Source organism: Gopherus flavomarginatus, chromosome 1 (assembly GCF_025201925.1).
Source record: "Gopherus flavomarginatus isolate rGopFla2 chromosome 1, rGopFla2.mat.asm, whole genome shotgun sequence".
Taxonomy (NCBI): domain Eukaryota; kingdom Metazoa; phylum Chordata; order Testudines; family Testudinidae; genus Gopherus; species Gopherus flavomarginatus.
This window is the reverse complement of record NC_066617.1, coordinates 250,219,712-250,234,166: the sequence shown is the minus strand read 5'-3', so window position 1 is coordinate 250,234,166 and position 14,455 is coordinate 250,219,712. Positions and strand designations below refer to the sequence as shown.

The 14,455-nt window shown below is 42.2% G+C and overlaps 1 protein-coding gene across 2 annotated transcripts; it reads left to right on the top strand.

The window, feature by feature from the left end:
* Window positions 1-1,265: 1,265 nt before the first annotated feature.
* On the top strand, window positions 1,266-12,479 carry TXNDC9 (thioredoxin domain containing 9). 2 transcript variants are annotated; one of them, XM_050922809.1, is made up of 6 exons: window positions 1,266-1,412; window positions 2,980-3,198; window positions 6,732-6,850; window positions 7,771-8,025; window positions 10,638-10,765; window positions 12,259-12,479. In XM_050922809.1, exons 2-5 carry the CDS (start codon window positions 3,010-3,012, stop codon window positions 10,753-10,755), a joined length of 681 nt encoding a protein of 226 aa, XP_050778766.1. In that variant the 5' UTR covers window positions 1,266-1,412; window positions 2,980-3,009; the 3' UTR covers window positions 10,756-10,765; window positions 12,259-12,479. The 2 variants fall into 2 exon arrangements, with proteins under 2 accessions (XP_050778766.1, XP_050778757.1); XM_050922800.1 differs by having other exon boundaries at window positions 10,638-12,479.
* The last annotated feature ends 1,976 nt before the right edge of the window (window positions 12,480-14,455 follow it).

Sequence of the window (14,455 nt, the reverse complement as noted above, 5' to 3'; positions counted from 1 at the left end):
CAGAATGAATGCTATATGTTTAACATTTCCAATTCAGGGTAAAAAAAAATCTAGATGACAGAATAGAGCAATTATTATATATACCTTTTATATAACTTGCTCTTTCACATTTAGAAAAACATCCCATCTTGATTTTAGAATAGTCAGTGACGTACTAAAGTCATGTGGTAGAAGCAATGATCTGTTGTGACTACTCCACTCACCGGAAAGCATCGCTGAACATGCTGCACCCAATTTCCCCAGGATTTTACAAACAGTCTAGTGTGACCCTTATTGGCTAGAAGGTTATTGCCTATGCATCATACACTGATGCCTGAGGAAAGACTTGGCCCCATGTCTGATGTCAAGAGATGCCTATTACGACACAGGCCTAATGAACGGCCTAAAGAGCCAGGAATGGCTCCTCCTGACACCAGCAGCCCAAGGCCACAGAGCTGCACTCCCACCCTCCCACCAAACAAGGCCACGGATGGATGCATCACCCAGCTACGGGGAACCCCACTCTAGCTGGAGTCCCTGCACACCCAGTGCTTCACACCCATCCCCCAGCCCAGACGGGAGCTCCTGCCCCATTCCTCAGGGTGGCTCCCCAGCCCCAGCCCCACCCTGAAGGAATAGAGCAGAGCCTCACAGCACCCACAGACAGCAGGCCACAGTCCCCAGCAGGCATCGCACAGCACACTGTTCTGCTCTGCACCTGCGTGTGTCTCGTGAGGGTGGAGGGCAGAGATTCTCCTTGGCTGTCCAGTAATCTGAAAGTTCTTTACAAACATCACGCCTGGGACGTAAGGTGCCGCTGTTGTGTCTGTTTTACACAGAGGAGAGGGGAGGTGCAGTGAGGGAAAACGATTTGCCCAAGGCAGGTAGCAGTTCAGTGGCAGCGCTGTGAATCCCATAGTCTGACTCCCTGTTCTGTGCTCTAACCACAGGGCCACACCAGTGAATCAGAGCATCCCTTGTTTTCTGTTGTGTACAGTGCACACCCCCATGCTCGAGGAGGGAGCGGGTTGGAAATTTCCTCCTCTGGCCTTGGCAGCAGGGTGCAGTAAGGGGCGAGCCTAGGGCTGGGCAGTAAGGAGGGTCAGCCTGGAGCTGGCCAGCAGGGGGCAGTACAGGGGCGGGCTGGGGCTGGCCTGGCAGGGAGCGGGGAGCTTGAGCCTGTTGCCGCTGTTCGCCCTCCGGCCAGAGGGGGCGCAGGGCAGCAGCAGTGAGCGCCTCGCTCAGCGGGCCCCTCGTCCGCCCTTGTCTCGCGCCCTCTCCGTAGGCCGCCGTGGTGCTGGGTCCTGGCGTGAAGGCGCATGCGCACTGCGGCCTCTCACCTCACCACCGTCCTCCCTGGTGCGAGGCGAGCGAACGATCATCGGATCCGCCAGGCACGAGCTGAGGCCGCGAGACCGGCACGCGGGGACAGGGTGAGGGGGCGCCGGGCTTGCGGGGCGGGGACTGTGAGCGGCGCGTCCTGTCCGGCCGCGTTTCCCTTGTCGGCCCAGGGGCCCGGCTGCGGGCTCCTTTCGCTGGGCTGGGGCTGGGGCTGGGATCGCCACGGGCGGTTTGTCCGGGGCGGGGGCGTTGGAGCCGGTGAACGCAGCTGTTGCAGCGGGCGCGAGCCGCGCGTGCGCAGTACGTTGTGTTTCGCTGCTGCCTGGCTCGGGGCCCTGTCGCCCTATAGCTGGTGGACCGCCCCCCGCACTCGGCAGGAGCTGCAGGGGGTAACAGCTGGAGGGTGGGGGTGCCCATAGCACGTCAGGCACCGCCCCCGCCTCGCCTCGCCTCCCCTGGTGGGAAGTGGCGCTGCTGCTCGTTTTCTGGAACCGGCTCTCGCCCCACCGGGCCGGGTGTTGCGCTTCACTTCGCTACTTACACTGTAGATGGAATTAAGCCCTACGGGGCTTAAGGCGACCGGCTCATTTTGTAGCACAAATAGGTGGCTGCTGGCTTGCAGGCTGTTCGGGTCCTGAGCTGAGTGGTCTCGTTCCCGCCCTGCTGTGAGCCTGTTACAAAAGCACCACACAGCTCTACATCGCTAGAGCTAAAGTAAACATGGAGTATTGTGGGGGGAAACTTAGTGAATTCCTGCAGCTCATTTTTCTCCCTATTCCTGGTACGATGTGTGTCTGAAATTCTACACAAGGAGGATCGCCACAGAGAAAGATTGAGCCTATGCTGCTGCCCAAAGCAGTCAGTTTTTCACTCACCTGACAGGTGGCAGATCCCTGTTCAGATCCCTCCTCATAGGGCAGAGGAGGGACTTGAACAAAGGGTCTCTCACATCTTGTGTAAGTATCCTAAACACACTGCTAAAGATTATAAGAGAGCTCCACCTCCCACTCTTCTCTAGGCTGTTTTGTGTGGCAATAGGCAGCCTCTGCACACACTTACCAGTTCAGGACCTACGGGTGAGTTAGGCAGAGGAGAGCCTGTCTCCCCTGGTTTATGGATTGAGCTAGGCCTTAGGCATGAGATAGGTATCCAGACACCTACAGGGAGGCAGCAGTGCACATGGCCACAGGCAGAAATATATGTAGGGAACTTCTATACTGAAAACTTAGTCACTGGGTGAGTTTAGGCACCTACAGAGTTAGGCGGAAGCCAGGCATTTGTGTTGAGGATCATAGTGGTGCCTAAAACTGAGACTGAAGTGCCCTTTGTGAATCTGGGCTTCCCTCTCCAAGAAGCTGAATGTGCTATTTTAGCAGCTGGCCTAGGGAGTCAGAGAATGGGATATGACTGGAATCTTTGTTCTCTTGCGTGTGTACGGTGTAAGTATTATTTTCTTCAGGGGGATTTACAACTCTGTAGACAACTGTCTGTATATTAGTTCCTAATAGGATAGGTACTGTCTCTCTTTTCTCCACCCCCAGTTTTGCTACACAGCACTCTATAGATAAGAGACTGGCTTGATCAGGATATGAACTAAAGGCTTAAAATAGGTATTATTTTATGGTATTCATCTCTACTTTCATGTCTTATGTTTTGCAGCTACAAGGAGTGTATTGAATATCCAGAAGAATGGCTGCTGATACTTCTGTTGAAATGTTTTCAAAAGTTCTGGAAAACCAAATGCTTCAGACTACTAAAGTAGTGGAAGAACAGCTGGATGCTGAAATTCAGAAATTGGACCAGATGGATGAAGATGAATTGGAACGCCTTAAAGAAAGGAGGCTTGAAGCACTAAAGAAATCCCAGCAGCAGAAACAAGTAATTTTCTGGCAGCATTTTACATTCTGAACTTCAAAGAATGGGATCAGATGCTTTATGCACTATAGCAAAGACTACCATAGTTGATTCTGTTTGTGTTTGATAGAAAATCTCGGGGAGGGTAGGTGTTGAATAGCAGTACACTTGCTTTGGGCTGAAATTTGGCATAGAATCGTAGAATACAACATGTCTAACACATCTGAATTTTTGGCCTTGATTTAGAGCAGTTTGGTAACATCAAAATTATACAAAAGTATATTTAAAAAAAAATCTGGATTAAGAGAAGGGTAAGCAAATAAGCTGATATTTGGATTTGGTTATGTTCATATTCAGGTGATTGAGACCTCAAACATTTTTGACTGAAAACACCAGTAATGCACACATGCCAGCAGACTTTAGGGATCCTCCTCCTCCAAACTTCTAAACATTTGAAGTCTTCTTGTGGTAGTATGCAAGTCCCTCCCTCTCTGTGTTTTGAGGCATTTTACAAAAGGAATGATGCATTGCCTCTCCCAGCTCTTTAGAGGGCTGGTCCCCTAGCCTCATTCTGCAAAGGGGCTTCTCACAATCCAGTAAGACTTTGAGATGTATGTGAAGAAAACTTACTTGCTCATGTCTTTTTGCAAGGGCAGGAATTGATCCTACCTTGCTGTTGCAACCATCTCATTAAGCTATTGATCGTGATGTTTCCCAAAAATCTTTTGCAACATAGCTTGGGTCTTCTTAGCAACCGGTATGGAACTTGAGCTGCAAATAGGGAATTCCATTGGGTTTCCCTGCCTAGTATGGTCAAGCCTCAAAAACTATAAAACTGGGCAGTGATAGGAGGTGGAAAGAGGGCATTCCAGTTGTGAAGGGAATAGTAGAGACCAATACTAGGCTTTGAGAGGTGGATGCAGCTGAATATGGCTAAAAGACAGGGAACAAAGAGTAGGAATTAATGGTAAATTCTCAGAATGGAGAGGGGTAACTAGTGGTGTTCCCCAAGGGTCAGTCCTAGGACCAATCCTATTCAATTTATTCATAAATGATCTGGAGAAAGGGGTAAACAGTGAGGTGGCAAAGTTTGCAGTTGATACTAAATTACTCAAGATAGTTAAGACCAAAGCAGATTGTGAAGAACTTGAAAAAGATCTCACAAAACTAAGTGTTTGGGCAACAAAATGGCAAATGAAATTTAATGTGGATAAATGTAAAGTAATGCACATTGGAAAAAATAACCCCAACTATACATACAATATGATGGTGGCTAATTTAGCTACAACAAGTCGGAAAAAAGATCTTGGCGTCATTGTGGATAATTCTCTGAAGATGTCCACGCAGTGTGCAGAGGCAGTCAAAAAAGCAAACAGGATGTTAGGAATCATTAAAAAGGAGATAGAGAATAAGACTGAGAATATATTATTGCCCTTATATAAATCCATGGTACGCCCACATCTCGAATACTGTGTACAGATGTGGTCTCCTCACCTCAAAAAAGATATTCTAGCACTAAAATGATTAGGGATTTGGAGAGGGTCCCATACGAGGAAAGATTAAAGAGGCTAGGCCTCTTCAGCTTGGAAAAGAGGAGACTAAGGGGGGATATGATAGAGGTATATAAAATCATGAGTGATGTTGAGAAAGTGGATAACGAAAAGTTATTTACTTATTCCCATAATACAAGAACTAGGGGTCACCAAATTAAATTAATAGGCAGCAGGTTTAAAACAAATAAAAGGAAGTTCTTCACACAGCGCACAGTCAACTTGTGGAACTCCTTACCTGAGGAGGTTGTGAAGGCTAGGACTATAACAATGTTTAAAAGGGAACGGGATAAATTCATGGTGGCTAAGTCCATAAATGGCTATTAGCCAGGAAAGGTAAAAAATAGTGTCCCTAGCCTCTGGTCATCAGAGTATGGAGATGGATGGTAGGCGAGAGATCACTTGATCATTGCCTGTTAGCGTCACTCGCTCTGGGGCACCTGGCATTGGCCACTGTCAGTAGACAGATACTGAGCTACGTGGACCTTTGGTCTGACCCGGTACGGCTGTTCTTATGTTTCTAATATCTGTCATTGTTAGGCTGGAATGCTGAGGGATATGGAATCTTAATAGTTCTGACTCAAGGTAGACCTGAACATATTTTTTTGATAATATAACATGTCTGTCTCTCTATTGCTGATTTTCCTTGAAGAACAGTTTAGTTTGTTGTTGACTTTCTTTCTATTTCTTCTTCTTTGTAGTCTCTTGATTAAAAAAATCAAAATAATTAGGCTATACTAGGCACCATGAGCATGGACAACATTCAGGATATTTATGACTTCCTTTTAATTCAATTCACTCCTTTTTAGGGTAACACTTTTTTTTTTGCACTGGCATCTTGTTAAAACTGCTTTGTTTTAACTTTAAAAAATAGGCAACTTGAAATTTAGCTTTGGAAAAGCATATACCGCTTGTAAACATCTGGCTTACTCAATCCTTCTCCAATGAGTGCAAAGTAATTTTTATTATAAAGGGCTAGACTTTCAAAATTGCAGGCACACATCTGCACACCTAATCATGCAATTACTGCAATTTACATGTCCCATTATAACTTTTCCCTTGTGAAATTGTAACTGTGCATTCAGTGACTGTAAACAAGCATGCATTTTTGTGTGTATAATTGCGAGCATGTTGTTCTGGAAAACATGCTTACGTTGGAGTATTTGGATTGAACCTAGATGTTTGAGGACTTTTTGTTTGTATACAATTGTCGTTTTTAAAGAGTATCTAAATACTTAATCTATCTGTTGTAAAGCCATCTCTGGTGACCTTTATAATGTTGAGATGCTAATGCATGTTTCAGAAGTTTTAAAAATACAGTATTGATCTGCATTTTCTATATAGGGACAACTGAAAGTAAATCGGTTTCAAAGTGTGCTGTGCCATGCTTTCTGTATGTGTGTTGTGTTGTTGTTGCAGTTTTTTTTGTGATAGCTGTCATGCTTTGGTGAATTTTTTTCAGTGTACAATTGCTTTCTGAAGAGGGCAGTCCACATTGCAACTTTGAGGCTCCCAAAATTGTTGAAAGAACTTTGGGGTTTATATCCTCTCTTGAATACTGGCAGTTTAATCTATTCTTCGTAGAAGGTTATGCTATGGAAGCGTATCGTATTCTGTACAAGGACTGCAGCTCTCAACAAAGCAGTGACTCCTCCTCCTCTTCTATCCCACCAAAAAAAAAAAAATCGGCAGATTAATCCAGCAGCCATGTCCAAACCAGTGGTTTTTCATCCACTGTGCAGGGGGAGAAGGGGTGAAGAGGGAAAAGTAGTTTGACTTCAAATGTTTCCCAGTAAAACCCTCCTGCCCCTTCCCCTCCTTTTCTTAAAAAAAAAAAAAAAAAAAAAAAAAAATTCAAGCTTTCAGGTGGCAGTCTTTTTTTTTTTAATTGAATATAAATATATTTTTATAACATGTCAGGGAGTTCTCTAAAAGTAATATTGCTCTCAGAATAGATTAAATACAATTAAGAAACATAGTACTAACTTTTTGCTTTCTCATCATTAGGAATGGCTCTCAAAAGGACATGGAGAATATGGAGAAATCCCAAGTGAGAGAGACTTTTTTCAAGAAGTCAAAGGGAGTAAAAATGTGGTTTGCCATTTCTATAAAGATACAACCTTCAGGTACAGTAAATACCTTATTTTAAAGAGACTCTTGTGATGCTAAGAATGTGTAAAAGTAAATCAACTATTCTAAAAGCAGCAAGTGAAACTGAATATAGAGGTTTTAAAATCAACAGATCTGTCAAATCTCACAGAGCAGGGGGGCCTGCAATCAGTCATGTTTCTACTAAAACTAAATAAGCATCTAAACACTTAACATGGGGCGTATTTTATAACATCACATGATTATGTTGACCAGCTTAGTAAATTGATATCTGAAAATATTCACTACAGTCTGTAGACAGGATTTCTAGGGGAGCATTTTGCTTCACATCATCGTTGCTTAGCTTTGAGGCAGGCAGTTCATTAATATTAAGCTGAACAGCCATGCCAGGTAATGGAACTAGGTAAAATTCATTTTGAAATAATGAGTTTATCCCTAGAAAAGGGTCATTGGAAAACTTGGTAGCAGAGGAAAAAAATTGGTGGTGATTGTTAATTGCTGAACAAATCTCACTAAATTGCTTCTTAAAAACTTGGGCCTGATCTTGTTCCTGTTGAAGTTCAATAGCAGAATTCCCAAATACTTGACTGTGAGCAAGAACATGCCCTAATGAAAGATGAGAACATTTCCTATGAACTGCTAGCAGCCAGAGGCTTCAAGGAAGGAACGTGTTATCCCAATTTCCCCAACCACAATGCCAAGTCACTTATTTTGATAACCTTGAAATCCAGATAATGCAAGTTGAAGCTCTTGAATATTTAGTAAACTGATTGGAACATTTTATTTTTCCCTAAAAGTAAAACCAAAAGTAACAAGTTATGTCTGTAATGTTGATTCTTCAAATATGACCTTAATAATAAGAATTCAGCACTGAAGTAGACTTAAATGATTTATGGCCTTTGTGATACCTAACTGATAAGTATTTTTTTTCCCACAGATGCCTGATATTAGACAAGCATTTGGCAGCACTTTCAAAAAAACACATTGAAACAAAATTCCTGAAATTAAATGCTGAAAAATCTCCATTCCTGTGCGAGAGATTGGGCATCAAAGTAATTCCCACTTTAGCACTAATAAAAGATGGAAAAACACAAGATTTTATTGTTGGCTTTACTGATCTTGGTAATACGGATGACTTTACCACAGAAACCCTAGAATGGAGATTAGGATGTTCAGACATAATTAATTACAGGTAATGAATATATTTGGTTTTTTAAGTTAATGTGTGAGGGTTATATTTACAGATTCATTTTTTGCATGAAGATTCTGTTGATGTTTAGTGTGCCCAGGACCAAAGTGAGCTAATAATCCAACTATTACAGCAATAAACCTTTGGCAAGGAAAACAAAGGGAAGGCCTGTCAGGAAGCTCCTGAGAAAAGGAAGTTTTTCCAATACTAGTGAAAACAAACAAAGCTCAGGCATTTGGGCTTTAGGATAACCAGTTCCCACCCACTCTGTTTACAGCTGCTTCTTAATAAGTCAGCTGAAGGCCCAGCCTTTTCTAAACCAATTCAGTCTTTACGGTATATCTTCACGCTTGCACTGTTTAGCTGAGTATGGGGCATGTGCCTGTCCAAGGTGATAGCAAAATGTAGGTTAAATATCATTTGACTTTAAAAAGTCTCTTACTGAAAAAAGTGCAAATGATTTCTATTATGTTGCATTTGCAAAGAACTGTCACATAGCCTTGTGTTTTGTCACATTAATGGAAAGACATCGATAGTAAAAACCACGGGTAGAATTAAGGTATTGTGGGATCTGCAATCTGAATTTACTGATTTGTGATTAAAAGGTCAACCTTGTTATCACATTAATGTACCTTCTTTTGCTTTTAATATTCTTGACTTTTTTAAAGCTAAGTTATTAAAAATAGGGAAAGTTTTTCCATTAAACTCCTCTGCATTTATTTGAATGTTAAATCTCCAAATTGTAGAATGTATTCTCGTTCTACTTTAGGGGGAAGGGATAGCTCAGTGGTTTGAGCATTGGCCTGCTAAACCCAGGGTTAGGAGTTCAGTCCTTGAGGGGGCCACTTAGGGATCTGGGGCAAAATCAGTACCTGGCCCTGCTAGTGAAGGCAGGCAGCTGGACTCAATGACCTTTCAAAGTCCCTTCCAGTTCTAGGAGATATATATCTCTCCAATTATTATTATTAAAAAGAAGCCCACTGTTTGGAATGGGAACAGTATATTGTAGTCTCATGGGAGCTAAGCTATAGTTAACATACTCCTAGTCTTAAGTATTGTATTTTTTCAGTGGCTTTCTAGAACTCTGTTTTTGTTTAGGCACTTCATTAATCTGTAACTGTGTCTGGGGGAATGTCCGCTTCCTCTTTCCGTTTCCCTTTCTTCCACACCAGTAGCGAGCAAGCAGAGAGGGGGTGGCCAAAGAGAATATATTAATAGGAGTCAACAAATGAGGAACAAATGGACTTGCTGGATTGTAATTTATATGAGAGAACCTATTCTGTGAATGCTATAGTGTCTTGATTCTAGTAAATATGATGGGCTGGCTCATTCCTCACATGATAAAACTTAGAGGAAGGGATGAGGTGGGAGGAAACCTGTATTAGGTTCTCCTTACAGAGTTTCTCCATTAGCCCTCCCTCTGCAAAATGAGCCACAAACCCTGCAGATCACCAGGAATCCACTGTAGGCTACAGCCATCTGTGTGAAGGCTCTGTATGTCCACACTACTTTGGAATCCTAGTCTCTCATGTCCTGCTCTGTGGGCTTCTGACTAGCTCTCCTCAGGAACCTTGCTTAAGAGGAGGCAGCTGCATAAGAAAGAGAGTGCAACCGTGCTGTCTTAAGGCATGGCTACACTTGTAGATGTAGAGCGCCAGGAGTTAAACCAGCCCTTGGAGACAGCAGCAGGGAAAGCACTGCCATTTGTTTACACTGTCAGCTGCAGGCGCAGTGATGTGGCCAGATTAGCAGTTCTTGCAGTGCCACAGAGAGCAGTCCATTGTGGTAGCTATCCCAGTTTGCAAATAGCTGCAACGTGCTTTTTAAATGAGGTGAGGGTGGAATGTGACAGGGGGTGAGGGTGGAGTGTGACAGGGAGTATGTTGTGGATATGTGGGGGGAGAGACAGTGTGTTTTGGGAGGCAGAGAGTGTGTCAGCATTCTATCTTGTAAGTTCAGACAGCAGCAGGGGGAAACTCTGACATCAGCCCCCCACACGCACAAATGCCTGACCGGGCAGCAGCAGCATTCCACAGTTATGGTTTGCCTTGTCCCGGAGCAGATAAGCAGTTGGCTGTCAGAAATGGAGCGTTGAAAGGGGATATCCGCCTGCCTGCAGCCAAGTTCAAAACAATGACCAGAGTGGCTACTTGACTTCAAGGGATTATGGGATGTTTCTGGACGCCAATCACAGTGCAGTAATGCAACATGTCGTCCATACTGACACCCAGGGATTTCAGCCAGGGTGCAGGAAGCTCTATGCTTCTCGTGGAGGTAGATTACCAGGAGCGCTCCTGCTGCAGAGTCCAGGCGCTCTTAGTGCCTTGCCAGTGTGGACACCTCAGGAGTTAGGGCGCCTGGGGCTGATTTAATGCGCTCTAACTTGCAAGTGTAGCCAAGGCCTTAGTCTTACTTTCTCTGGCAATCTCTGGTTTTAGGTTGGAGCGGGGGGGAGATTAAGGGTATAGAAAGAACATGCTCCTCCTACCCACTATTGATCCCAACCCCTCTTTCGTTAAACAGATTTGTCCAACTGCTTCTCTGGGTCTGTGCTGCTGTCTGTTTATATATTTTTACCTTTTCGCTTTAAACAGAAAAAAATTATTTCTTTTTAGTGGAAACTTGATGGACCCACCTTTTCAGAGCCAAAAGAAATTTGGAACCATTGTCACAAAGCTGGATAAGAAAACTATCAGAGGAAAGAGATATGATTCAGATTCTGATGACGACTAAAAGCTCAGCTGTAAATCTTTGTATATCATTTTTTGTTTAAGCCTGGTACATTTCTAGGAATGTTTTTATAAAGTCTATTGATTTCGATATGTTTGCACATAATACTCCATTTTTCTGTACAATTTTATAAACTGATTTCACATTCAAAGAAATTCCAACTATTTGTTCGTCTTTGGAAGTAGGTTGAAAATCTGAGCTCCTTTGAACCAGGTATCAACTGGGAACTGACCATAAATTTAATCTGTTATTTCAAAACATTTCCAAAATTTGCATCTCAGTATTTTATACCATTTATCATATTTTCAATAAAGGAAACCTAAAGATGCAAGAATTGCAAATAACTGTTTCCGGAGTAGGGCATCTTAAAGCATTGCTTATCTTATAGTGCCATAGTGTAGCATTGACTAACTTAACTACATTGGACTATAAATTGTAAAACAGTCTTAACTTTTGTAAATTTTCAAGTAAATTGGCAAAATTTCCCATTTACCAAGTATGTATACCACATGTTGATGTGTGCTATTACCTGCTGGTTCAGCTGCAACAAGTGTACTGAAACCACCTTGCTTGCAGGGTTATGTAATATAAATTCTGTGGTTGTGAATTTTAGAGCAGATGCTTATACAAAAGATTAGGTAGGATAAGAACATCATGAGGGACAGAGTTTGTTTTTAATTTGATGCAGTGAAATATGTTTTATTGCACTGTTGCTCTTCAGTAATATATAAGACTTTACCTGAATCGCGAGATGATCTTTAAATAATTATGGCCTAGTTACAGATAAGACATGGACAATTGCAGAAAAGTAGTAGTGGACCTTTTTTAAAAGCAGTAATTTGGAAAAGCCACAGTAGACCTACAATATAAACAACTCAACTATTATATTATGCTTGCAAATTTTGCACCTATATTACATTCATTTAAAAAAAAAAAGTAACCGGTACAATATAAAATTCAGAAAACTAAAAGTCTTAACACAACTGCTGTAGAAATCAAATTGTCACTTTAGCCATTTACATATTACAGGCATTGACTGTTAGTGCAGTATGCCCGGCTATAGTGGTCTTCTTCATGCCCTGTCTGCTTTGTCAAGACTTGTCCATACTGAGATACTGTATGCTCAGCATCCACAGAATTAGGCAAGATCAATAGTGATTGCTTTGCTGTCTCTGCTAACTCTGGAAAACACTGTAGAACTGAAGATAATTTAATGTATTAATTGGGAAAATGTGTGTTGCAAACCTCAACCGTATGCAAAATTGTGGACTGTGGAAAGAAACTAAAACAAAATTGCAGTGGAAACCTAATATTCGAAAGCTGCAATTTCCACAATAGCAAAAGTGAAGTAGGATTTTAGTAATAGATGTCTTTTTTCAGAAGAGGTCTCTCTCTCTCTCTCTCTCCTCGTTGAAGCTCTGAGGCTAGCTTGGAGTTTAGTTTATCTAGCTGAAGAGTGGATGAGTTTCTTCTTCCGTGTTCATAAACACTAGTTCTTAATTGCAGAGCAATGCAAGTCCTCTTGAGGAATAAGCGTCTGTGGCACTTCCAGCTCCTTTTTGGCCCAACAAGCAAGGTGAAGACTGGAAATCTAATCATTCTCACTGCTTAGTAGTGAAGAACACTTGCCAATGGGCCAGCCCAGCAATATATTTCTCTTAAGTCTGTAAATCTCAATTATATTTTGTTTCAGTTCATGTACGTTGAAATAAAGTTATTTGAATTTGGCTGCTGCTGGTTGTTATTCCTTCTAAAAGTAGTTTAGCATGACTGTGATGTTTTTTACCCATAGAGCTGTCAGCAAGACACACATTTTAAGTTTATTGACTTCTTAACAGAGCAGATGCTAGTTAAAATTTTAGCTTAACAGTAGGGGAACAGTTATCTTGTTGAAAGAACAGTAAATCCACTTCATACCAACGCAAGTACTAGATATTCATGTCTCTGTTGTGGGGAGAGAAGTGCCAAAACAGGTTTTTCCGTGCATTAAAATCTCATATCGGTGCACAGTGTTGTGTAATCTCAAAGTATAGTTGCACTAATAATACTCCTTGCATCCAGTTTTGCTGAAATGGATGATTGAATGTAATGGTTCGCTAGTAGATTCATATGCCACAACAATAATCGAACATCTATATGCCGAGTTCTACTTGCTTTGACTGGGAAAACATGTAACTATTAGCCATCACCCCAAACACGACACCCTCTACAAGCCCTAGGAAAAGTAAAACTATTGCCGTTGCTGAAATCTTGGCATTTATGGTTATTTATTCAGTTTGTCTCACTTTCAGAATATCTATCATAGTCTCCTTACAATATGCATATTAGTTTGAATCTGATATGCAATTATGTATTTCAGGTGGATACCTGCAGGACTGCTTCCAGTATATTCCTTTTTAAAATACAGGCTAAAACTGGTAAACAAAATCAAAAGTAGGTTATCCCATTTTGTAAGATGCATGTGATTTCATCCCCTTAAAGAAGTACTCCAAGTAAACATAGAATTTAAGGTCTGTTTCAAACAATGGTGTTAGAGGGCTTATTCCTTCACACTCCCCCTTCCCTAGTCCTTCTTGTGTGAACAGAGCAACATACCTGAAGTCTGTTGATGTTTATTGGGGTGAACGTCCAGCAAGCTTAAATCCAAGTTCCTTTTTCCTTATTTTCAAATCCCAGCTTACTTTCTCAGACTGTCAGTGAGAGAAGGCCCTTACGCAGGCAGACAGTGATTTTGATTCTTTCATACCTCTATAAGTCGCTAAATGATAAACATATACCTAAATTCTTAAAGTATAGGCCTTTACAGACAGGACTGACTATCTATATCCTAACACTGCACCACTTTTTTTTCTTTTTCCTTTTGGGGTCCTGCTGCCCAGGTATCCCTGGAAAAGCCTAGGACATATGGCAACACACTTCCTGATAGGGCCAGGCATCAAGGTGGAAGGTGTCTATATTCAATCTGTCCCACTGCCCTTTGTGTAGTACCATGCCCTGCACCTTCTTTTGTATGGGCATACCACACGTATTCCAATTAGTGTTCCAGACTTCCCATCATAGAGGGCATGATAAGGTTGGGCCTGGGTTGTTCAGTACACGAGTGGGGGACTTCATTATTTATAAGTTATAATTAGTGGCTGTTGGCTGTAAGTGTGTCCAGCTGTTGGTGCTTGCAGCAAGTTGGTCTTGTAATCTTTGTGTACTCGTATCTCTATTGTATCCATTAAATATCTACGGTGAAATTTGGTATTGTCTAAACCAATTCAACTACTTGATACGGCATGGGGTAGTAGGTGCTGGTTCGATTGTTTACAACAATTAAGTCCACTTATCCATTGGTGCACCACAGTCCAGATGGCAGTGTATAGAAGTTCATAATTTGGTCATATACTGGAAGGATTTTGCTGCCTAGTGTTATATTGCAGGACTGCATACATTCCCAACAGAATACACCATACCCCATATACATTACCCCAAATGCCCCCCCTTTGCAATAGGCCATTGATCCTGCTCCTCCATATTCCTTCTCTAAATATACAACTGTTTAATGTGATGACAGTCCAATTTAACCCCATTCCACTCCCCCACCTATTTCTTAGTGGCTCCCAACAGACTCTCCCTTCCCTACTTACTCCCATAGAGCTCAAGAGGACCACCTTATTTGCATTTCCTTCCCATGGTATCAGTAACAATTATACAAGAA